Genomic DNA, 24,452 nt, shown 5'->3' on the forward strand with positions numbered 1-24,452 from the left:
AGGAAAAGCCATGGAAGGGGTTTTGGAGCAGCCTGGGACAGTGACAGCTGTCCCTGCTCATGGCACTGGATGATCCTTCAAGGTCCCTTCCCACCCAAACCATTCCATGAGTCCAGGATTCCCTGTGGCTGCCAGACCTGGAATTTTTCCCTCAGTGCCAAGGCTGGAAAAGGTGGAGGAGGAACAATTCCAAAAGCCTTGTGGCTCCTGGGCTCTGCTCCAGGCTGATCCCAGCAGCCATTCCCATGGGAATGTGGTGGGATTCATTCCCAAAGGTGGAAAAAAAATGAAAAATTCACTCTTCCCTGAGTGAATTTTGCAGGCATAAAGCTGAATCCATGTTCCTTTTCTGACCCTCCAAATAACACATGTTCCCTTTTGTGTTTTGAAGGTGTTTCCATGTTTTTTATGGAGTTTTCCTTTTGTGTTTCCATGGATATTTGGGAATATTCCCACTGTTTTCTCTCAGCAGGGATATTGGCTATTCCATGGCTTATTAAAATGATAAAAAGTGGGAATGAAGAAGCAGCCCCTCACATTTTCCTGCTGTAGGGAAGAGGCCAGAGCTGGATTTATGAAAGGATTTGGGATTTTTAGAGGAATAAAACCATTTCCTCACCCACCAAAATTCCTGCTGCAGGGATAGCAAGGTGGGAATTTCATGAGCACAACTTAACTCGTTCCCTTTCCTGATTTTTAACATCTGCCATCCCCCAAAAAAAAGCAAAATTCCATCTGTTTTTAAGTCTTGGCATTACAAACAGACAAGGACACATCATTTTTCTATGGAATTTATAATTCCAGCTGCAGCTGCTCTTACCTTGCTGTGCATTCCAAGAGCAGATTGTTGGGATTTAAAAGTCCATCAGTGCTGGGAATTGCCCAGCACTCCAATTTGGAATAAAACACTTCCTTATTTCAGTCTGATCCAAAAACCCCTGTTGTCCTCACAAGGTTGAGGTCCCACTCTAAGTTCCTGCAGGTTTTGGGATCAGCTGTGGGCTACAGAAAGGATTTAAGAGGTTGATGCAGCTTCCAGAGTCTGTGTCCTACCCAAAGAGGTCACAAATTAAATCAATTTAAGGAGAGCAGGTCCATGAAGAGCTGGAAAATCAAAGATCCAGGTGGATTTTCTCCATGGGGGTGTTGAGTGTGTGGAAATTGCCAGGAAAAGCCACGAGGATCCCTAGAAGTGGCACTTGGCTTGGATGGTTCTGTGCCAGGGAGCTGCACAGGAAGAGGGGAAGCTCAGCCCTAAAATGTGGGAGCAAAAGAAGAAAATAAATTTATAATGATGGATCAGAACAGGAATGTGATAAAAACATGGAATAATTTGGGTGGAAAGGAGCTAAAGATGATCTAATTCCAAACCCTTCCACCATCCCAGGATGCTCCAGCCTGGCCTTGGACACTTCCAGGGATTGGGCAGCCACAACTTATTTTGGGAATTAAAAAAAAAGGGAAGAACCTCTTCCCAGGGAAGAGCCCAGACCCATCACCTCCTGAGATAATCCTATTAAAAAAAATTTCTCCTAAATCTACTTCCCAAGTGCTGAGCTTGGCTCCTCTGCTGGGTCAAAAACCGCCAACATTTTTACTCAGCTATTTCACTAAATCTGAGAAGAAATAACCAACATACCACATGGAAAAGGAGCAGGATCCTCTTCTTTACGTGCTGATGTGCGTTCCCTGGAAAAGCTGGATGAGCTCAGGCCTCGTGGCCAGCTGCTGTGCCAGGATTCCTGTGGCATCTGGAGCATCCCTGAGCCCGGCCTGGAGCAGGACGCGAGCGGCCTCGGCGCGTTGTCCGGCGCTGGCCGCGTGCAGGGCTGGGGACACACAACCAGCTGGCCTCACCTCCTGGGCCTTGCCTCAGCCTGCTTTGGGTCACAACAGGGTTCTTGTGGGAGGAAATATGTGGAGGGTGGAAAAAATGAGGAGTTTTCTCGGTGTGGGATTGAGGAGAGTCGTGGAGTTGTAAGCTTGGGATTGTTGGGTCTGGGTTTAAAGATCATCCAGTTTCATCCTTCTGGTATGGACAGGAGCTTTGCGCTGTCCCAGGGTGCTCCAAACCTCATCCATTGGACATTCCAGGGATCCAGGGGCAGCCACAGCTGCTCTGGCAATTCCAGCCCAGGCAGGAATTCCCAATACCCCACCCAAATTTCCCCTTTTCCAATCTGAAGCCATTCCCTGTGTCCTGTCCCTCCAGGCCTTGTCCCCAGTCCCTCTGCAGCTCTCCTGGAGCCTCTTTAGGCTCTGGAAACAGCTCCAAGGTTTCCTTGGAGTCTTCTCCTCTCTCACTTTCCTTGGACACTTCCAAGGATCCAGGGGCAGCCAGAGTTTCTCTGGGAATTCCAGCCCAGCCCCTCCCCACTCTCACTGTAAAAAAACCCCAAACTTCCTTCCATCTAATCCAAAGGAGTCATCCTAATCCCTCTGGATAATCCTGACATGGATGAGAAGCTTCCCAAGGACACAATGACCCAAACCCAGCCAAGGAGGAGCCACAGGAATAAAAAAAAACAACATTCCAAGAGTTGGATGAGCTCAGCAGAGCTGGGATTTAATCACTGAGGGAGAGATAGCACAGCTAAAACTGTGGCTTTAACCAAACCCCAAGACTGGGGGAATTTGCCAATTTTGGCAATGGCTCAAACCATTTGTTCCTTTTTAAATTTTTAATTTAAAATTTTAATTTTTTTTTTTAATTATTTTTATTTTTTTGGGAGATGCTGATGCAAGAGCAGCCTGAGCTTTTCCCGCTGGGAATGCCGACTCTCCGGCATCGCTATAGCAACTCCAGTTCTGTGCCAGCTCCCTGGTATTATTTGCTCATCAGCCATTTCCAGGCTGTTTGCTAAAGGAATTGAGGCTGGAGAGCTCAATCTTTGTGTTTGTCCAGCTAATCTGATTCCAACAGGATCGTTCCAGCCAAATTTGAGAGGGAAGGAGGGAATATCCGAGCTCTCCAGGTGAAAATATAAGCAGGAAATTCCCAATTTGTGTCTCTGTTCTTCCCCAGAGCAGAAATTCCAGCAAATTGAAAGCCAGGGAATGCAAAATGTTCTCAAAAAAAACCCCAGGGATGATCCACCACGTTTCTCCCAGAGCAAATTTATCCATGGATTTGGCATCTCCCTGTATGCTGAGGTTGGGATGTGCTCATGGAAGCTCTTGGTGTCACATAAAGCTTGGGAAAAAAAAAAAAACCAAAAAAAAAAAGCTTGGAATTCTCACCAGAACGGCCCTTCCCATCCTTGGCTTGGACATCAGCACCGAGGGACAGCAGGGTGAGGATGGTGTGTGCATGTCCTTCCTGCAGAACGTGGAATTTGGGATCAGCTCCATGCTTGGATCAATCCCTGACCTGGAATTGCACAGCTCTGCTCTGTCCTGACCAGCTCTGGGGCCACCAGGAGCTCCAGAGGATCTTGGAAATCAGGATCAGCCCCTTGAGGCCCTGGAATGTTCTGGAAGCTCTCCCTGGATCCTTCCCTTCTCCAGGCTGGCAATTCCCAGCTCTCCCAGCCTGACATTGGATCCATCTCCTCTCCAAGAAATCAATGCACTGAGGGGCTTCACTTGGAATCTCAGGAATCCATGAAGGGTCTCCCTTCCCTTTCCCTCTCTTTTCTCTCCCCATTTCCCATCCAAACCCCTCGGGATGGATTCTGAGTGTCCCAAATCCCAGAATCCCAGGAGCAGTTTGGGTGGGAAGGGACCTCAGAGCTCATTCCAGGGACAATTCCATGATCCCAGGGGGCTCCAATCCTTCCTTGGACATTCCAGGGATTCTCTGCCAATTCCAGCCCAGGCAGGAATTCCTTCCCAATCTCCCACCAAATTCCCCTTTTCCAATCTGAAGCCATTCCCTGTGTCCTGTCCTTGTCCCCAGCCCCTCCTGGAGCCCCTTTAGGCCCTGCCAGGGGCTCTGAGTCTCCAAACTTTGAGTTTCAAATCCCTCCAATTCCCAGAGGATCTGGAGTTGATTTTTCCAGGGTTATTCCAGCTCAAGGAGCAGAACCTGTTGCTGATCTGGGCTGTTGCTCATCTGCCTCCCTCAGGCATTTCCCAAAGAATCCCTCCAGGATTTGTGATGTCCTGGGAGAAGACCCAGCCAGCCACGATGCTCAGAGTTGTCCCTCCTTCCTCTGCCAGGAGCCAATTTCAAATTCCACAGGGAAAAACCCAGCACAACCCCCCCAGCTCCCTCCTCTCCACCCAGGCTTTTCCAGAAATAAATCCTTTTTCCCTAAATAACACGCCTGATTTTGGGATTACATCCTCAGTGCCGTGAATTAGGCTTTGTCCTGAGGCCTGGAAATGGAAAACTCTTCTATTTTTTATTCTCCCCACCCACTTTTTTTTCCCCTATTCCCATAGGATTCCTCAGCATCTTCCCTGCTCCTGAGGTTCCCATTTCCCTGCAAAAACCCAATTCCACCAAGCCAGGAACAGCCCTGGCAGCAAATCGAATTTTAAAAAAAATAAAATAAAATTGATTTTCATGCATTTATAAATGCAAAAAAAAAAAAAAAAAAAAAAGAAAAGAGGGAGATAAAAAACACAACAGTGCTGTAAACACCAAGGGAGAGAATCCCATCCAGTCATTCCCAAAATCAGCCAGGAGCTGAGATTTTCTCCAAGGCACATGATATTCCCCCCAGAGCCTTTGCTGTTCAACGTACCCTTGGCAACCACGAGGGCTTTGAACATGGTTTCTGGGAGGCCGAGGAAAAAAAGGGAGAAAGGGCTCCTTTGTGGGAGCAAACTGCACGGCTGGATGGTGCCAGCACTCCCAGGGAGTGGCTGGGAATGGTTTTGTAGGAGCAGAGCACTGGGATGAGCTGTAATTCCCACCACAAGGCTCAGAGGGCTGTTAAAATCCTGGGATGAGGTTTAACATCCCTGGATGTGGGCAGGGACATTCCCATACTGTCAGCTGGATCCTGATCAGCAGGGAAGTTTTGGGATCTGCTCTGCACTCCCAGGGAGTGGCTGGGAATGGTTTTGTAGGATCAGGGCACTGGGATGAGCTTTAATTCCCACCACAAGGCTCAGAGGGCTGTTCAAATCCTGGGTTGAACATTCCTGGATCTGATAATTCCCATACTGCCAGCTGGATGCCAGGAGGATTCTGATCAGCAGGGAAATTTTGGGATCTGCATTCCCAGGGAATGTTGCAGGAGCCACAGCTGTGCTCCCCACACGGGCTGGGAGGAGGAGAAAGCTCCAATGGTTCTGGAATTCAAAACAAGCCCGGTGTGAAGGACAAAGATAAAATCCTGGGAGCTCCCCCTGCCTTCCCAGCTCTCCTTTCCCACATCTCCTGCCCCTCCTCTGCAGGCAGCTGGACACAAACATGGAATTCCTGGGCTGGGAAGGATCTCAGAGCCCCTCCAGTGCCATCCCTGCCACAGCAGGGACACCCCACACTGTCCCAGGGAGCTCCAATCCTTCCTTGGACATTCCAGGGATTCTCTAGCAATTCCAGCCCAGGCAGGAATTCCCAATTCCCAATCTCCCATCCAGCCCTGCCCTGTGGCAGTGGGAAGCCATTCCCTGTGTCCTGTCCCTGTCCCCAGTCCCTCTGCAGCTCTCCTGGAGCCCCTTTAGGCCCTGGAATGTTCTGGAAGCTCTCCCTGGATCCTTCCCTTCTCCAGGTGAACATTTCCAGCCCTGCAGCAGCTCTGGACTCTCCAGATCCTCCTGATGTTGGCCTCAGGGCTGGGATCTGCTGCTCCAGGTGGGATTTCCCCAGACAATCCCACCCTCACCCTGCTGCCCACAAAAACCAGGGGATGGAACTGGTGAGGAGCAGAGGGACAGTGGCAGAGGATGAGCCAGGAATACAAATCCCCCACGGTGAACAAACACCAGATCCTTTATGTGCCTGGCACAGGTTTTTCCAGGGGGATTTGGGCCAAACCTTGGCTGCATAGTGCAGGGCTGGCAGCTGCAGGGACGTGGCTCTCCCGTTGACATCCACACCCAGCTGGGACACCAGGAAGTGGATGGATCCATCCTGGGCTGTCACAGCTGCTCTGTGCAGGGCCTGAGCACCCAGGGCATCCACAGCTGTGGGACAGGCCTGCAATTAAGGGATTATCGTGGAATTAACACTCATAACAAACGAGATCATTGCAAGGAAATCTCCATGAGTTTTTCCCCCACCTCTGCCACCCTCAGTGTCTGGAATGTGAGGTTAAAACCAACACAAAACTTCCCAACACCTCTAGGACAATCAGCCATGAGGGTTTGGGATCATCCAGCAATCAATCAATCAATCATCAATCAATTATTCATCAATTAACCAGTGGGTTGCTTCCTGCTGTGCACAATTGGCTCTAATGGCATTCCCTGGGGGAAATCAGGGATTTTTGGGAGATAACACAGGAGCAGGAGCTCTGGATAACTCATGGATGAACATTTCTATGTTATCCATGGCCACTGGAGCCTCCATGCTGAGTCCTGCCATTCCTGTCCCCTCCTGCCACTGCCTGGTGTCACCATCCCACCCCACCAGCTCAGGGGACACATTTATCACGAAAGCTGTGGCTGTTCCTGGACCCCTGGATGTCCAAGGCCAGGCTGGATGAGGCTTGGAGCACCCTGGGATAGTGGTCCCTGCCCACGGATGGGGTGGGATGAGATGATTTTTGAGGTCCTTCCAACCCAAACCATTCCATAATTCCTTCCCCAGGAGCTGATTCCCAATAATCTCACTCAGCCAAATCCTTCTCATCTCCAGGAGAAATTAGTCCTTTTTTCTACACAATTTGGGAATTTGCTTCTTTACACTCCAATCATGATGAACACATGAATCAGCTGTTCCATGATTCCATAATTCCTGCCCCAGGAACTGATTCCCAATGACCTCACTCAACCAAATCCTTCTCATCTCCAGGTGGAATTTGCCTTTTTCCACACAATTTCTTTCTTTACAATTTGGGAATTTGCTTCTTTACACTCCAATCACGATGAACACGTGGATCCACCTGTTCCACAATTCCTGCCCCATGACCTGCTTCCTGATAACTTCACTCAGCCAAATCCTTCTCAACTCCAGGGGGAATTTGCCTTTTTCCACACAATTTGGGAATTTGCTTCTTTGCACTCCAATCATGATGAACACATGGATCAGCTGTTCCATGATTCCATAATTCCTGCCCCAGGGGCTGATTCCTGATGATCTCACTCAGCCAAATCCTTCTCATCTCCAGAGGGAATTTGCCTTTTTCCACACAATTTCTCTCTTTACCATTTAGGAATTTGCTTCCTTACATGTGGATCACCTCTTCCATGATTCCGTAATTCCCACCCCAGAAACTGATTCCCAATGACCTCACTCAGCCAAATCCTTCTCATCTTCAGGGGGAATTTGCCTTTTTTCACCTAATTTCATTCTTTACAATTTGGGAATTTGCTTCTTTACACTCCAATCATGATGAACACATGGATCCACCTGTTCCACAATTCCTGCCCCAGGAGCTGCTTCCTGATAACTTCACTCAGCCAAATCCTTCTCAACTCCAGGGGGAATTTGCCTTTTTCCACACAATTTGGGAATTTGCTTCTTTACACTCCAATCATGATGAACACATGGATCAGCTGTTCCATGATTCCATAATTCCTACCCCAGGAACTGATTCCAGATGATCTCACTCAGCCAAATCCTTCTCATCTCCAGGTGGAATTTGTCTTTTTCCACACAATTTCATTCTTTACCATTTAGGAATTTGTTTCCTTACACTCCAGTCACAATGAACACATGGATCAGCTGTTCCATGATTCCATAATTCCTGCCCCAGGAGCTGCTTCCTGATAACTTCACTCAGCCAAATCCTTCTCATCTCCAGGTGGAATTTGCCTTTTTTTTTTTCCCCACATAATTTCTTTCTTTACAATTTGGAAATTTGCTTCCTTACATGTGGATCACCTCTTCCATGATTCCACAATTCCTGCCCCAGGAGCTGCTTCCTGATAACTTCACTCAGCCAAACCCTTCTCATCTCCAGAGGGAATTTGCCTTTTTCCACACAATTTCTCTTTACCATTTAGGAATTTGCTTCCTTACATGTGGATCACCTCTTCCATGATTCCATAATTCCTGCCCCAGAAACTGATTCCCAATGACCTCACTCAGCCAAATCCTTCTCATCTTCAGGGGGAATTTGCCTTTTTTCACCTAATTTCATTCTTTACAATTTGGGAATTTGCTTCTTTGCACTCCAATCATGATGAACACATGGATCAGCTGTTCCATGATTCCATAATTCCTACCCCAGGAACTGATTCCAGATGATCTCACTCAGCCAAATCCTTCCCATCTCCAGGTGGAATTTGTCTTTTTCCACACAATTTCATTCTTTACCATTTAGGAATTTGTTTCCTTACACTCCAGTCACAATGAACACATGGATCAGCTGTTCCATGATTCCATAATTCCTGCCCCAGGAGCTGCTTCCTGATAACTTCACTCAGCCAAATCCTTCTCATCTCCAGGTGGAATTTGCCTTTTTTTCCACACAATTTCATTCTTTACCATTTGGGATTTTGTTTCCTTACCCTCCAGTCTCGATGCTCACCCATCCTGGCAGCTCTGGCCCAGCCCCTGGAAGGGACAGTGAGGAATTTTTGGCACCCACCTGGTGTTTCTCCAGGAGCAGCTGGGCAATGCCAACGTGCCCATTCTGCAGAGCATCCATGAAGGGAGTGACCCCACAGCTGTCCCTGCTGTCAGCTTTGTACTGGCACCTGCAAGTGACAGGAGAGAGAAAAAAAACAAACAGGACAGAGCTGCTGGCAGCTCCAAAATCCAAAATATAGGAGGAGACTTTCAGCAGCTGAGACTGGAAATGGGATAGGATAAATCTCATCCATGGATAAATCTGTCCTGGTGTTTTAAGGAATGATTTGTGGGGTTTTTTTGGGGGGATCAGAGATCTGGTTCAGCTCGTTTGGGCTCTACAGATTATTTATAATTCGCTTTTTCCTTGACAAGAGGGTTTCCAAAAGGGACAGAGGTGTGCACTGGAAGCAGGGAATAATCAGAGCCTCATGGAATTATGTACAAAACCGAGAACCCACCAGGTTAAACTCCAGTGAAATGAGAGAAAACTGAATTAAAACTGAATTAAAGCCTGGCTTAAGGCTGATTAAAGCTGATTAAGCATGGACAGATTGGGATGAGCTTTGGGAAAGCTGCTGCAGCTCTGGGAAGGGAACAGAGCTGCTTTAAAGCCATTTCCCAGGAGCCAGAAAAGCAAGGATAAGCCCAGCCTAAGGGAAAGCTGCTGCCAGGAATCCCTTTGGCCATTGTCACATCAGAAGGCCCCAGGAATGAATCAGCAGGGAAAACAAACCCAGGGCTGAGTTACATAACGGGGATTTGTGTCAGAAACGAGAGGGAGCCCGTCCCAAGGGAATCCTTGTCCCTTTCCCAGCTGGGAAAAACCTGGAGCACGAGGAGAAAGGCTGGGGATGGAGGGGCAGGGCAGCTGTGCTCTCTATGGAACAGCACAAACATCCTTTGTGTGTCCAAATGCTGCCAGGGAATGGGAGGAGAAGCTGGAAAAGCTGGAAGGAGTTTTCTTACCTCTCCAGGAGCAGCTCCACGACCTGGGAACAGCCGTGCATTGCTGGGAAAAAACAGGAAAAATAGGGATTTTTTTATGGGTTTGTGGTGTTGTGTTCCTACAGTGAGGCATGGCCAGGTTGCTGATCCTTTTAGGACAAGGGAAAGGGATTCAAAGGACTTCAATCCTTTCTGTTTTTTGGTGGAATTAAAAAAAAAAAAAAGGTTTCCCTCCCTCTGATCCCCCAGGGAAATGTGAGGTGAGGCAGGGCAAAGGGATGGAGTGGGCAGTGCCTGGCTGTGTCTGCCACAGAACTCAGCTGGAACAAAGAGGGTTTCTCCCAGTGATTTGTTCATTCCCCCAACTGGGATGTGGGAGAAGCAGAGGGAACACAAAGCAGGGAAATGCTGGGTAACATCCCCAGCCACTCCCAGCTCATCATCCTCACCCTTCTCACAGGGAAAACAACCACACAGGGGGAGGATTTGAACCTGAGGCACTGAAATATTCCAGGTTTTTTCTGGATTTTTTAAAACGTTTCATTTTACACAGCTCTGATCCAGCTTTTTTTTTTTTTTTTTTTTTTTTTTTCCCCTGCAGGTCATTTTGCAAAACAAATGGAATAAGAGAAAAAATAACGTCAAACCAAGGCTGGAGCTGCTCCATGAAGTGATGGAAAAAAGGGGAACAACTTTCAGCTGGAATTCCAGTGAGGGATTCCCAGATTTTGACTCTTTGCTCCCGTTCTTCACCTGAGCTGATGGAAAACCCAAGCCATGGGAAGAAAAATCCCTCCAAGCAGCACAATTCCATCTTTTCTCAGGAAAGCTGCATTCCATAATTCCTCTAATTCCCTCTTCCCTTGGGATAGAAGAAGCAACAAAGCTGAAGCAATCAACCTTTATTGATATAAAAGATAAATGCAAGAGGGAGAAAATGATCCTTCATCAATCCAGGGAGGCAGCTGGTCTGGTCAGGGGTTAATGTGCTCCCATCCACACCCCTGGGATGGAAATCCATGGAAAAACATGGAAAAGGCAATTTGTCCTGACATGATTTCCCCAGGCAGCCCCTCAGCCCTGCTCCTGCCCCAGGAAACTGGGAATATCCCAGTGTGTGGATATCAGGGAGCAGCAGTTTGGGATCAAATTGCTCTGAGAAGGTTAAATCATAATTCCAAAATTCCCTAATTCCAGCTCTTCCCAATTCCCAGGTGTTCCCAGTCCAGCTGCTGCTGCTCCAGGGTCTGACTGGACGAGGAGAGCCCAGAAATCCACCCAAATTTGGCTTTGCCAAAGAAAACACAAGTGGAGGCACCTCTAGGAAGCAGAATCCAGGTGCTGGATCCTATTTGTACTCCTATATCCCAAGACAAGGAGAAGACTTTGGTTCAAGGGCAAAAATCTCCCTTTTCCCACAGGAAAAGGAGAATTATTCCCACAGGATAGTCCCAAATCCCAGAGCTCAACCTGATCCAAACCCAACTCCTGCTGGGAGAGCCCCATGGAAACAACACCTGGGAATTGGGCAGGGATGGGAGAAAATAATAATAATTTAAAAAAGGGATCAGCCATTTCCACAAGGGAACCTGCTCTGATCCCTCAAACAACTCATTCCCTGTTTTTTTTCATTCCCAGTGATGCCCAAGGGCTGGAATTGTCACTGCTGATGAGCCAAGAGTGACAGAGCAAAGGCTGGAAAAGCCATGGGAATGACAGCACAGCACCTTGGGTTTTTCCAGGGAGTCAATCCCAATTAAATTCTTTGGGAAAGGAGTTTGGGCTCATCTCTCCTGCTGAGAGCTGGAATATGCAGCCTGATCCCCACTCTGGATGTGGTCTGGGTGCTTCCCAACAATCCTGAGGATGGCTGGGGTTCCTAAACCTGTCTATTCCCTGTAAATATCCCTTAAAAGCAAAGAAAAAGGGAATTGGGCATGGTGGGCAGGAATTTTCCTCTTTGCAGAATTCCCTCTGGAATTCTCACCATGGGATGAGAGCAAGGGGACTCCAAAATTTGGAATTTATTATTGGAATCATGGAGTTATTTTGGTTGGAAAAGTGTTTGAGCCCAAATATTCCCAGCACTGCCAAAGCCACCACTGCCCCATGAACATGGATTTTTGATCCCTCCAGGAATGGGGACTCCACCCTTGCCCTGAGCAGCTCATTCCAATCAAGGAATTCTCCCAATATCCAACCTGAGCCTCCCCGAGGTTGTGATAAAGAAATCCATCCCCAGGCAGATCCCAAAAGGTTCCTCTCAGCAGCTCTGCTGCTCCCAGGAATTGAAAAATGCCAGGATGTGCTTGGAGCTGGGCAGCTTTGCCAAGAGCAAGGAAGGAAAAATCACACCCATATTCCATGTTAAGGGAGCTCAGATCCATCTGTGCCAGGGAGAGATGATCCAAGGATCCCAAAGGCAATGGAAGATCCCAGGATGAATCCCAGCTTTACACACCAGGAAGGAAAATTATATCCATATTCCATGTCAAGGGAGCTCAAATCCATCTGTCCCAGGGTGAAATGAACTCAATCCAAGGATCCCAAAGATCCCAGGATGGATCCCACCTTACACACTAAGAAGGAAAATAAGGAAAATTCCATATCAAGGGAACTCAGATCCATCTGTGCCAGGGAGAGATGATCCAAGGATCCCAAAGGCAACGGAAAGATCCCAGGATGGATCCCAGCTTCACACACCAAGAAGGAAAATAAGGAAAATTCCGTATCAAGGGAGCTTGGATCCATCTATGCCAGCGAGAGATGAACTTGATCCAAGGATCCCAAAGATCCCAGAATGGATCCAAGCTTTACACACCAGAGAGGAAAAATCACACCCATATTCCATATCAATGGAACTCAGATCCATCCGTGCCAGGGAGAGATGAACCAAGATGATCCAAGAATCCCAAAGATCCCAGGATGAATCCCAGCTTTACACACCAGGGAGGAAAACCACACCCATATTCCATGTCAAGGGAGTTCAAATCCATCAGTGACAGGGTGATATGACCTCAATCCAAGGATCCCAAAGATCCCAGGAAGGATCCACCCCTCCCTTTTCCCCTGACCTTTTTCCCTTTCTCCAAACAGAGCTGGAAGAAGCTCCCTTTCCCCCTGTGCAGCCCCCAGATGTCCCTGCTGTACCTGCTGTGTGCAGAGGGGTCCTCCCCGTGGTGCTCTGGGTGTCCCAGCAGCTGGGGGACACATCCAGGAGGAACTGCAGCACCTCGGGGTGCCCCTCCCTGCTGGCAATGTGGAAACAATTCCAGCCGTCCTTATTCCTCAGCAAAGGGTTGGCTCCGTGCTCCACCAGAGTCTGGATCACTCCCAAGTTTTTCCTGGTGCAAGCCATCATCAGGGGAGTCCTGGAGGGAGATCCAGGGGGATAAAATAACCTGGGACAACAAATTCCACGTCCCACCTTGGATTCAGGTGCTCTGCCTGAGGATCCAGCATTGTTTTTCCAATACTGGGAATATTCCAGCTGCTTTTCCTCAGAGCATTCTGTGTTTTTAAGGCAAATGAGGCTTTTCCCAAAGGTTTGGATGTGCCTTAGGAAGCACAGAGCTCCCTGGTTTTAGTCTCCATGGATGGATGGAAAGGCACTGCCACACAAATCCAGGCTCATCTCAGCCTCAATTCCCAGCTCTGGAATGTTGACTTTGGATTTGTGGCAGTTCAGCCCCAAAGGACATTCCCAGGTTTCCATCTGGGAGCTGGGGACAATCCTTGTTTTCTTTTTCCAGAAATCTCCATCCCTAAAGGAAGAGTGGAGCACTAATCTACAACTTTTAGGGGAAATGGTGGGGGGAAAGCAGGGATAGGGCTGGAATTTCTCCCAAAAATCCAACTGGATCCAGATCTGGGATCCCAACATAAACACCTGGAGCTGCTGGAGCAAATCCAGAGGAATCCATGGAATTGTTCTCAGGGCTGGAGCCCCTCTGCTCTGGGAGAGCTGGGAATGTTCCCCTGGAGAAGGGAAGGCTCCAGGGAGAGCTTCCAGAACATTCCAGGGCCTCAAGGGGCTCCAGGAGAGCTGGAATTTGGAAAAGGAATGGAGGGACAGGACACAGGGAATGGCTTCAGATTGGGAAAGGAGAGATTTGGGTGAGATCTTGGGAAGGAATTCCTGCCTGGGCTGGAATTGCCAGAGAATCCCTGGATCCCTGGAATGTCCAAGGCCAGGTTGGACACTGGGGTTTGGGGCAATCTGGGACAGTGAGAGATGTCCCATGTGGCATTGGATGATCCTTAACCTCCTTCCAATCCATTCTATGATCCCAAACACCACTTTTAGCAGCCACATTCCCACCCAATCCCAAACCCCAGCACTCACCAGTCAGCCTTTTTCAAGCAATCCACGCTGGCCCCTCTCTCCAGGAGAAAGGCCACACACTCCTGGTGTCCCATGGCAGCAGCTTCATGGATGGGCCTCTTATAATCCCCATTAGTCACCTCCATATCCATCCCAATATCCCGGATCAGGAATTCCAGCACATCCCTGTGCCCTGCCCGAGCTGCGTGGTGCAGCAGGGAGTCTCCCAAACGTCCCCAGCGCCAGCAGGGAGCCTCTGCAATCTCCTCCTGCCTCAGCTCAGCCCGTAGAGCGTCCGAATTCCCCTCCTGGAGCAGCCTCAGGAGCCGCCGCCGCCTCTCCTGCTCTGCCATGGGGATGGGACTGAGGGGAAAGAGGCAAAAAAATTGGGATTTTGGGTTGGTTTGGAATAAGTAGGAATGAAGTTTTCCCTCAGGAGAAGCAGAGCCTGGTGTTTATTTTCAGAAAAATGGGAATATTTCCCTCAGGAAATCAACAAATCTCACAGCACATCCAGGTTTCCCCTCCTGGACCAGCCCTGGCCTTTCGCTCTCCGCCATGGAGTCGAGACTGAGGGGAAAGAGGCAAAAATATTGGGATTTTGGGTTGGTTTGGAATAAGTAGGAATGAAATTTTTCCTCAGGAGAAGCAGAACCTGGTGTTTATTTTGAGAAAAATGGGAATTTTTCCCTCAAGAATCCACAGCACAGCCAGGTTTCCCTCCTGAACCAGCCACAGTCTCTCCTGCTCCACAATGGAGATGGGCCTGAGGGGAAAGAGGCAAAAAAATTGGGATTTTGGGTTGGTTTGGAATAAGTAGGAATGAGGTTTTCCCTCAGGAGAAGCAGAACCTGGTGTCTACGTCCAGAAAAATGGGAATTTTTCCCTCAGGAAATCCACAGCACAGCCAGGTTTCCCTCCAGGACCAGTCTCGGCCTCTCCTGCTCCGCCATGGAGATGGGACTGAGGGGAGAGAGGTCAAAAAATTGGGATTTTGTGAGATATCCTGCAAAAGGGGTAAGTAGGATTGAGGTTTTCCCTCAGAAGAAGCAGAACCTGGTGTTTATTTTGAGGAAAATGGGAATATTTCCCTCAGGAATCCACAGCACAGCCAGGTTTCCCTCCTGAACCAGCCACAGTCTCTCCTGCTCCACAATGGAGATGGGACTGAGGGGAAAGAGGCAAAAAAAATTGGGATTTTGGGTTGGTTTGGAATAAGTAGGAATGAGGTTTTCCCTCAGGAGAAGCAGAACCTGGTGTTTACTTTTAGAAAAATGGGAATTTTTCCCTCAGGAAATCCACAGCAAATCCAGATTTCCCTCCTGGACCAGTCCTGGCCTCTCCTGCTCCGCCATGGGGATGGGACTGAGGGGAGAGGAAAAAATATTGGGATTTTGAGGTTTATGATAAGCAGGAATGAAGTTTTCCCTCGGGAGAAGCAGAGCCTGGTGTCTACGTGCAGAAAAATGGGAATTTTTCCCTCAGGAAATCCACAGAACGTCCAAATTCCCCTCCTGGAGCAGCCTCAGGAGCCGCCGCCGCCTCTCCTGCTCCGCCATGGGGATGGGACTGAGGGGAGAGGAAGAAAAATTGGGATTTTGTGGGATATCCTGCAAAAGGGGTAGGTAGGATTGAGGTTTTCCCTCAGAAGAAGCAGAACCTGGTGTTTATTTTGAGAAAAATGGGAATTTTTCCCTCAAGAATCCACAGCACAGCCAGGTTTCCCTCCTGAACCAGCCACAGTCTCTCCTGCTCCACAATGGAGATGGGCCTGAGGGGAAAGAGGCAAAAAAATTGGGATTTTGGGTTGGTTTGGAATAAGTAGGAATGAGGTTTTCCCTCAGGAGAAGCAGAGCCTGGTGTCTACTTTTAGAAAAATAGGAATTTTTCCCTCAGGAAATCCACAGCAAATCCAGATTTCCCTCCTGGACCAGTCCTGGCCTCTCCTGCTCCGCCATGGGGATGGGACTGAGGGGAAAGAGGCCAAAAAGTTGGGATTTTGTGGGATATTCTGCAAAAGGGATAAGTAGGATTGAGGTTTTCCCTTGGGAGAAGCAGAGCCTGGTGTCTATTTCCAGAGAAATGGGAAATTTTCCCTCAGGAAATCCACAGCACAGCCAGGTTTCCCTCCTGGACCAGTCCTGGCCTCTCCTGCTCCGCCATGGAGCCGAGCCTGAGGGAAAGAGGAAAAAAAATCAGGATTTTGTGGGATATTCTGGTCGGTTTGGGAGTTTGGGAAAAGTAGGAATGAAGTTTTCCCTCAGGAGAAGCAGAGCTTGGTGTCTATTTTCAGAAAAATGAAATTTTTCCCTCAGGAAATCCACAAATCGGCCTCTCCCTCAGGACGAGCAGGAATTTCCTTCTCTCTCGGGGTAATTTAAATTTTCCCTTCAGAAAACTAGAGTCTCCCTCAGTAAATCCTGAAATTCCCTTTTCCCTCAGGAAAAAAAAAACCCAAAATACCCTTTTTTCCTCAGGGAAAAAAAACTCCAAAAATTCCCTTTTTCCTCAGGGAAAAAAACCCAAAATACCCTCTTCCCTCAGGAAAAAAACCCAGAAATTCCCTTTTTCCTTCAGGAAAAAAAACCAAAAAACAAAAAAAACAGAAATTCCCTTTTACCTCAGGAAAAAAACCCAAAAATTCCCGTTTCCTTGGGATCTCCCGGGAAGAGGCCTCTCCCCTGATATTCCCTCCCCAGCTCATCCCAAACCGCGAAATTCCCACGAAAAAAAAAAAAAAAAAATCCCAATTTTTTTTTTCCAACTCACCCGCGCGCCGCGGGGCGCTCGTGACGTCACACGCAGACGGCGCGACGTCATCACGCGGGGCGCGGTAAATAAACCCCGCCCACCCCGGAAGCGTCGCGCTATTGGACAACGCCGGGGATGGCGCCGGTTTGTGATTGGTCGGCGGGGAAGGGGGCGGGGCCGGCGGAGCGCGCGGGGCCGTGGGCGCGCGGTGAGTTTGGGGGGGCGGACGGGACCATTTCAGCAACGCCGGGGGGGGGACGACGGGATTTCCTTGGAAATTGGGGTTTATTTGGGAATGTGGAAGCCTTTGGGAATGAGGGAATCCTTGGAATTGAGGGGTTGGCATTGAGGAGACGCTTGGGAATGGCGGGGGAGTGATATTCAAGGGGCACTGCGGGGGGAGCTTTGGCATTGAGGAGAAGTTGGGAGTTGTGGCTCCTTTGGCGTGAGGGGACCTTTGGAAATGGGGGAATCCTTGGAATTGAGGGGTTGGGAATGAAGGAACCCTTGGAAATGAGAAACTGGGAATGAAGGAACCTTTGGAAATGAGGGAGGACTTGGAATTTAAAGGGTTTGGGGCACTGTGGGGCAGCTTGGACACTGGGAATGGCTGCTTTGGCATTGAGGGAAACTCGGAAATGGAGGAATCCTTGGAATTGAGGGATTGGAAGTGAAAGAACCCTTGGAAATGGGAGAACCCTTGGAATTGAGTGATTGGGAATGAGGGAACCCTTGGAAATGAGGGAATCCTTGGAATTGAGGGATTGGGAATGAGGGAACCCTTGGAAATGGGAGAACCCTTGGAATTGAGTGATTGGGAATGAAGGAACCCTTGGAAATGAGGGAATCCTTGGAATTGAGGGATTGGGAATGAAGGAACCCTTGGAAATGAGGGAATCCTTGGAATTGAGGGATTGGAAGTGAAAGAACCCTTGGAAATGGGAGAATCCTTGGAATTGAGGGATTGGGAATGAAGGAACCCTTGGAATTGAGGGATTGGAAATAAGGGAACCCGTATTAACATGATTGGGAATGAACGGGGGGGGGGTTGGCTTAAAATAGGGTTAAAAATATAATTCCTTGGTGTTGGGAATGAGGGAATCCTTGGAATTGAGGGATTGGGAATAAGGGAGCCCTTATTAACATGATTGGGAATGAACAGGGGGGCTCTTGGCTTAAAATGGGGTTAAAAATATAATTCCTTGGTGTTGGGAGTGAGGAAATCCTTGGAAATGGGAGAATCCTTGGAATTGAGGGATTGGGAATAAGGGAACCCTTGGAAATGGGAGAATCCTTGGAATTGAGGGATTGGGAATGAGGGAACCCTTATTAACATGATGGAGAATAAACAGGGAGGTTTTTGGCTTAAAAGGGGGTTAAAAATAGAATTCCTTGGCGTTGGGAATGAGGAAATCCTTGGAATTGAGGGATTTGGCCCTGAGGAGCTTTTGGGAATGAGGATGAGGTTGGTGCATCCCTGTGGGATGAGGGAAAATGGGGAGCAGCTCCCAAATTTCCCCCCAAAAAAATATTTCTCTGTCCCTCTGGAGCTTCCCCCGTTCTCTGATCCCATCATTTCCCAGCTGGAATATCCTCTCCTGGCAGATATTCCTCATGGGATGGAAGGCACAGGTGGCAGCAACAGGAAATCTTGGGAAATCAGGGGAAAAAAAAATAGGAATTTAGGTGAAGTCTGAGTGAGAAATCCCATTTTTAAGTAGAATTTTGGATTTAAGTTGGAAAAGATGGTTAAAATCATCAAATCCAGCCATTCTCAAGAGACTGTCTTGGGTTGGGTGGTTTTTTTTCTTTTTATTTGCCTCATTTTTGGTATTTTGAGGGAATTAAGGTGTTAAAAACCAGCTCCCCCAGGGAGCTGAGTGGTTTTCACTCTGCTCTGCTGAGCTGAAAAAAAGGAGGAAGCAGCACATCCATAAAAATCATTCAGGCTGAGAAAAATAAAAAAAAAACCCTCTAAAACCATCCAATCCAAGAATTATCCCAAAAAATAACACCGGGCTGATCCTTGGATCCTGCCCTGCAAGGAAAATGGAGCTTTTTTTATTTATTATTTTATTTTTTTTTTTTCCTTTTGTGGCTGCTGCAGACGTGGTTAAAAGGGAAATAAATAAATTAAAGGAAGCAAAAGTGAAACTGCTGATGGTGGCAGGAGGGAGCTCATCCCGTGGCAGCTTTTTCTGCTGCTTTTGGGAGTTTCTTCCTGAGTTTTTTATGGGAGAAAAAGACAAAAATTTGCATTTTGTGGGTTTTAGAGTTTGTTTTTTTCCTGCCCAGAAGAGAGGAGTCTGTTCCTATTCCAAGTAAGGTTTAATTATTTTTATTGGAATAATTTCAGGAGAATTTTGTGCTGCTTTTTAACTGCAAATGGGTTAAATTTCCTCCCTGATGGATGATCTGTTTGGGAAAGGCTCAGTTTGAGTGTTTGGATATTGGTTTCACCTTCCTGGGGTAAATAATTGTCATTTTTCCCCACGGGATTGAGGCTCTGTGGGTATCCCTGGAGTCACTTTGTATTCCCAAAGATGTCAGAGCTGTTTTTCCATGAAATGCTGGAGAAAAAAAAATAGAAAACCTGCCAGGATTTTAGGGGTCAGAGCTGTTTTTCCATGAAATACTGGAGAAAAAAATGGAAAATCTCCCAGGATTTTGGGGTCAGAGCTGTTCTTTTCATGAAAACTGGAGAAAAAAAATGGAAAACCTCCAGGATTTTGGGGTCAGAGCTGTTTTTCCATGAAATGCTGGAGAAAAAAATGGAAAACTTCCCAGGATTTTGGGGTCAGAGCTTTTTCCTCCATGAAATGCTGGAAAAAAAGCTGGAAAACCTGCCAGGATTCTGAGTTGGTGTTTTTTTTTTTGATTGTTGTCCTGTTGTTACATTTGCAAATAGAATTCCAGACAAGTTTGGGTGGGAAGAGAATTTGAAGATAATTAATTTTTATTTCCTTCCACTGTCCCAGGGTCCCAGACCTGGCTTTGGATATTCCAGGGATCCAAAGGCAGCCACAGCTTCTCTGGGAATTCCATCCCAGCCAAGAATTCCTCCCCAACATCCCAACCTAAATCTCCCTGCTGAACCACTGAATTCCCAAAATTCCTGAACAGGAAAAATACAATTTTACCCACATTGATTCGACATCATTTTCCCCTCTCGCTTTGATTTCGGGTGATTTTTTTTTTTTCCCCCCTCTTTATTTCTAATTTTTCTGTGTTTATTTCTCATTTTTTGACCTCGCAGGGATGAACAGATCCAAGAGGAGGCATCTGACAGCTCCTGAGTGTGAAGCTTTGGCTCAGAGCCCCAAGGGCTCCTCAGCCCTGAGGCAGCCCCTGAGCCTGGGGAGAGGAAGAGGAGGAGAAAACCAAAACCTTCATCCCATCCACAGGAGCAGGAAACATCCCAGAGGTGCTGGGGAGGGAATTCTGGAGCCTTTCTCAGCTGGGAATGTTCAACTGGAGAATGAGAAGAGCTTCCAGAATATTCCAGAGCTTAAAGGGGATCCAGGAGAGCTGGAATTTGGGAAAGGAATGGAGGGATGGGAAATAGGAAATGGCTTTAGATTGGAAAAAGGGGAATTTGGGAAGGAATTCCTGCCTGGGCTGGAAGTGCCAGAGAATCCCTGGAATGTCCAAGGAAGGATTGGAGCAGCCTGGGATTGTGGAATTGTTATGGAAAAGGTTGAGGTGGTTTTTTTTAAAGGAGAAAAGGAGGTGGGATGGGAGATTTTTGGGGTTGGAATCCTCCAGGAATGTTCTCCTGGAGAAGGGAAGGATCCAGGGCGAGCTCCCAGAACATTCCAGAGCCTAAAGGGGATCCTGGAGAGCTGCAGAGGGGCTGGGGACAGGGACAGGACACAGGGAATGGATCCCACTGCCACAGGGCAGGGCTGGATGGGAGATTGGGAATTGGGAATTCCTGCCTGGGCTGGAATTGCCAGAGAATCCCTGGAATGTCCAAGGAAGGATTGGAGCTCCCTGGGATCATGGAATTGTCCCTGGAATGAGCTCTGAGGTCCCTTCCCACCCAAACTGCTCCTGGGATTCTGGGATTTGGGACACTCAGAATCCATCCCGAGGGGTTTGGATGGGAAATGGGGAGAGAAAAGAGAGGGAAAGGGAAGGGAGACCCTTCATGGATTCCTGAGATTCCAAGTGAAGCCCCTCAGTGCATTGATTTCTTGGAGAGGAGATGGATCCAATGTCAGGCTGGGAGAGCTGGGAATTGCCAGCCTGGAGAAGGGAAGGATCCAGGGAGAGCTTCCAGAACATTGTTTTATTTAATAATTTTTGTTTATTTTATTTTTGATTATTTTATTTCTTTTTTTATATTATTTTAGTTTTATTGCTTTTTATTTATTTTATATCATGTCTTCATTTAATTGTTTTTTAACTTTTAAATCTTTTTATTATTTTTAATTTTTTTATTTTATTTTTTTATTTTTATTCTTTTATTTATTTTTACTATTTTTAATGTGTTTTTTCATTATTTATTTTTCTGGGTTTTACGGTTTTTTTATTATTTTATTTATTTTTATGTATTTTCATTTTAATTTGTATCAGATTTTCATTTAATTGTTATTTTATATTTTCTTTTTTATTCTTTTATTTTATTTTACTTTTAAAGTTTTGTTTTTAAAATTTTATTTTAGTTTGCTTTATTATTTTTTATAGTTCTATTTTATTTTTATATTATTTTATTTATTTTAATGCAACTTTATTTCATATCAGATTCTCATTTAATTTTCACTTTATATTCTCTTTTTTATTCTTTCTTTTTTTTTTTTAAATTTTATTTAATTTTATTTTCTTACATTATATTTTATAAACCTCTGCTGCCTCCCCTCCTGAGCAGACAGGCAGGAGTTTTATAAACCTTTTATTTTATTTATTTATGGTTTTATAAACCCATCCTGAATTATTCCTGAGTGCTGAGAAATGTGGGATTTGGGCCCATTTAATGGGAATTTTCCCTGTCCTCCCTTCCTTTCCCCTGCTGGCCCCAAAATCCCAAACTCAGCTCTTAAATTCTCCTTTAAATTCCCTGATTTCCATGGAATTCATTCCCACTTTTCCCTTTGGTGCAGCACGGCAGAGGAACATCCTGGAATTCTTTGGGATCCAAAAATCGTCACAAGGGAGAACTGCTGGGATGGAGAGCTGTGGGACCAGGGAAAATCCCATTTTCCCTGGATCTCAGGATTCCCTCAGGAGCAGCACTGAGAGCTCTGGGATCAAGGAAAATCCCATTTTCCCTGGATCTCAGGATTCCCTCAGGAGCAGCACTGAGAGCTCTGGGATCAAGGAAAATCCCATTTTCCCTGGATCTCAGGATTCCCTCAGGAGCAGCACTGAGAGCTCTGGGATCAAGGAAAATCCCATTTATCCTGAATATCGGAATTCCTTCGGGAGCAGCACTCAGAGCTCTGGGATGAAGGAAAATCCCATTTTCCCTGGATATCAGAATTACTTCAAGAGCAGCACCCAGGGCTCTGGGATCAGGGAAAATCCCATTTTCCCTGGATCTCAGGATTCCCTCAAGAGCAGCACTGAGAGCTCTGGGATCAAGGAAGAACCAATGGATCCTATTTTTTCTGGATCTCAAAATTCTCTCAAGAGCAGCACTCAGAGCTGTGGGACCAAGGAAAATCCCATTTTCCCTGGATTTCAGAATTACTTCAAGGGCAGCACTCAGAGCTCTGGAATGAAGGAAAATCCCATTTATCCTGAATATCGGAATTATTTCAAGAGCAGCACTGAGAGCTCTGGGATCAAGAAAGAGCCAATGGATCCTGTTTTCCCTGGATCTCAGGATTCCCTCAGGAGCAGCAATGAGAGCTGTGGGACCAAGGAAAATCCCATTTATCCTGAATATCGGAATTACTTCAGGAGCAGCACTCAGAGCTCTGGGATCAGGGAAAATCCCATTTTTCCTGGATCTCAAAATTCCCTCAGGAGCAACACTCAGAGCTCTGGGATCAAGGAAGAACCAATGGATCCTTTTTTCTCTGGATCTCAAAATTCCCTCAAGAGCAGCAATGAGAGCTCTGGGATCAAGGAAAATCCCATTTTCCCTGAATTTCAGAATTACTTCAGGAGCAGCACCCAGAGCTGTGGGATCAAGGAGGAGCCACTGGATCCTATTTTTCCTGGATCTCAAAATTCCCTCAAGAGCAGCACCCAGAGCTCTGGGATCAAGGAAAATCCCACTTTCCCTGGATTTCAGAATTATTTCAGGAGCAACACTCAGAGCTGTGGGACCAAGGAAAATCCCATTTTTCCTGGATCTCAGAATTCCATCAGCAGCATCAATCCCTCCCCTTCCCTCCATTCCCAGCCCTCTGTTCCACCTCCCAGGGCACATTCCAGGAAAAGATCCCTCCCCTCTGCAGCCTCAGGAATTCCCAACCCTCAGCAGGATCCTTGGGAGGAACCTGAGGAGAAAATTCCCAACCTGAGCAGGATCAAAGAGGAAAAAGCAGAGCTGGAGGTGGAACCTCTCCCTGATTCCCGCTTTGGCCTCCTGGGCACTCGGAGCTGGGAAATTCCTCAGGGATCTGTGGATGATCTTCCTGCTGAAATCCTCAGGAATATTTTTGCTTTTCTGCCAGTGCTGGATCTGTACCAGAACCTGAGCCTGGTGTGTCACTGCTGGAGGGAGATAATCCAGGATCCACTGGTGAGGAATTCTTTGGGATTGTCATCCGTGCTCTTCCTGCTTTTTTTATTCATTTAAATCCCATGATTTTTTTTTTTTTTTTTTTTTTTTTTTTTTTTTTTTTTTTTTTTTTTTTTTTTCCCCACAATCCAGGAATTTTTAGGTCTTCCTGCCTTTTTATTTTTGGACTCCTGGACCAAAAGTTGCTGCCTTTAGATCCAAAATCCATTTTTTGGAGCAACATTTCCTTCCCATCCATGAGAAAAAAAAAAAAAAAAAACTCTGGAAGACTCCATAAAGATTCCATAAAATTCTCCTTCCCACTGTTTTCCCTGTACCCTTTTTTTTTTTTTTTTCCTGTCAGGAATTACCCAGGGAATTCCCAAAAATCCGGCCCTATTTGCAGGCTTTGAGTATATTTCCCTCTCCCCTTTTTTTTTTCCCTCTCCCCTTTTTTCTCCCCCTCTCCCCTTTTTTTTTCCCCCTCTCCCCTTTTCTTTTCCCCCTTCTCCCCTTTTTTTTCCCCTCTCCCCTTTTTTTTCCCTCTCTCCCCTTTTTTTCCCCTGCTTTCCCCCTCTCCTTTTTCCTCTTTTTCCCCTCTCCTTTTTCCTCTTTTCCCCTCTCCTTTTTCCTCTTTTCCCCTCTCCTTTTTCCTCCTTTTCCCCTCTCCTTTTTCCTCCTTTTCCGCTCTCCTTTTTCCTCTTTTTCCCCTCTCCTTTTTCCTTCTTTTCCCCTCTCCTTTTTCCTCTTTTTCCCCTTTTCCCCTCATTCCTCCCTCTCTCCTCTTCCCACCCATCTCCTTTTTAAACCCCAGCACTTTATCAATCCCCAGCTTCTCTCTTTCCCCTTGAAAAAAATCCCAATTTTGGAATTCCAAGAGGTGAAACCTCCTGCTTTGTGCTTCCCATTGCAGTTTATTCCCTGGAAAAAACTCTACCACCGTTACGTGAAGAGGGAGGAGTCAGCCCTGCAGAGGGTGGGGCAGATCCTGCAGGAGTTTTCCATCACCAAGGAAAATCAGGAATGTGTCCTGGGGCTGGTGAGGTGAGTCCAGTTTGCACCTGGAAATCCTCAGATTTTTTTCCTTTGGGATTTCTTCTGGGAATTGCCAAGAGCAGGATTGG

The 24,452-nt window shown here is 47.0% G+C and overlaps 2 protein-coding genes across 6 annotated transcripts in view; one reads left to right on the forward strand and one right to left on the reverse strand.

The window, feature by feature from the left end:
• Positions 1 to 618: 618 nt before the first annotated feature.
• Positions 619 to 14,308, reverse strand: ANKRD16 (ankyrin repeat domain 16). Of its 5 annotated transcripts, none has more exons than XM_083859482.1 (8): positions 13,926 to 14,308; positions 12,731 to 12,951; positions 9,602 to 9,644; positions 8,652 to 8,760; positions 5,933 to 6,094; positions 3,241 to 3,319; positions 1,640 to 1,829; positions 619 to 1,214 (listed from the first exon to the last, which is right to left on the reverse strand). In XM_083859482.1, the coding sequence occupies exons 1-7, from the start codon at positions 14,255 to 14,257 to the stop codon at positions 1,669 to 1,671; spliced, it is 1,107 nt and encodes a 368-aa protein (XP_083715608.1). In that variant the 5' UTR covers positions 14,258 to 14,308; the 3' UTR covers positions 619 to 1,214; positions 1,640 to 1,668. The 5 variants fall into 5 exon arrangements, with proteins under 5 accessions (XP_083715608.1, XP_083715607.1, XP_083715610.1 ...); XM_083859481.1 differs by having other exon boundaries at positions 619 to 1,254; XM_083859484.1 differs by lacking the exon at positions 619 to 1,214 and having other exon boundaries at positions 1,812 to 1,900; positions 13,926 to 14,306.
• A 1,740-nt stretch (positions 14,309 to 16,048) lies between these two features.
• Positions 16,049 to 24,452, forward strand: part of FBH1 (F-box DNA helicase 1) — a 48,463-nt gene continuing 40,059 nt past the window's right edge. Inside the window, exons 1-4 of the mRNA XM_083860638.1 lie at positions 16,049 to 16,863; positions 19,912 to 20,079; positions 21,758 to 23,349; positions 24,242 to 24,372. Coding sequence (XP_083716764.1) covers positions 16,791 to 16,863; positions 19,912 to 20,079; positions 21,758 to 23,349; positions 24,242 to 24,372 — 1,964 coding nt within the window. The 5' untranslated portion in view covers positions 16,049 to 16,790. The remainder of the gene's footprint in view (positions 16,864 to 19,911; positions 20,080 to 21,757; positions 23,350 to 24,241; positions 24,373 to 24,452) is intronic.

The sequence above is a fragment of the Zosterops lateralis genome, assembly GCF_965231275.1.
Source record: "Zosterops lateralis genome assembly, chromosome: 4".
In the NCBI taxonomy this organism is placed as follows: domain Eukaryota; kingdom Metazoa; phylum Chordata; class Aves; order Passeriformes; family Zosteropidae; genus Zosterops; species Zosterops lateralis.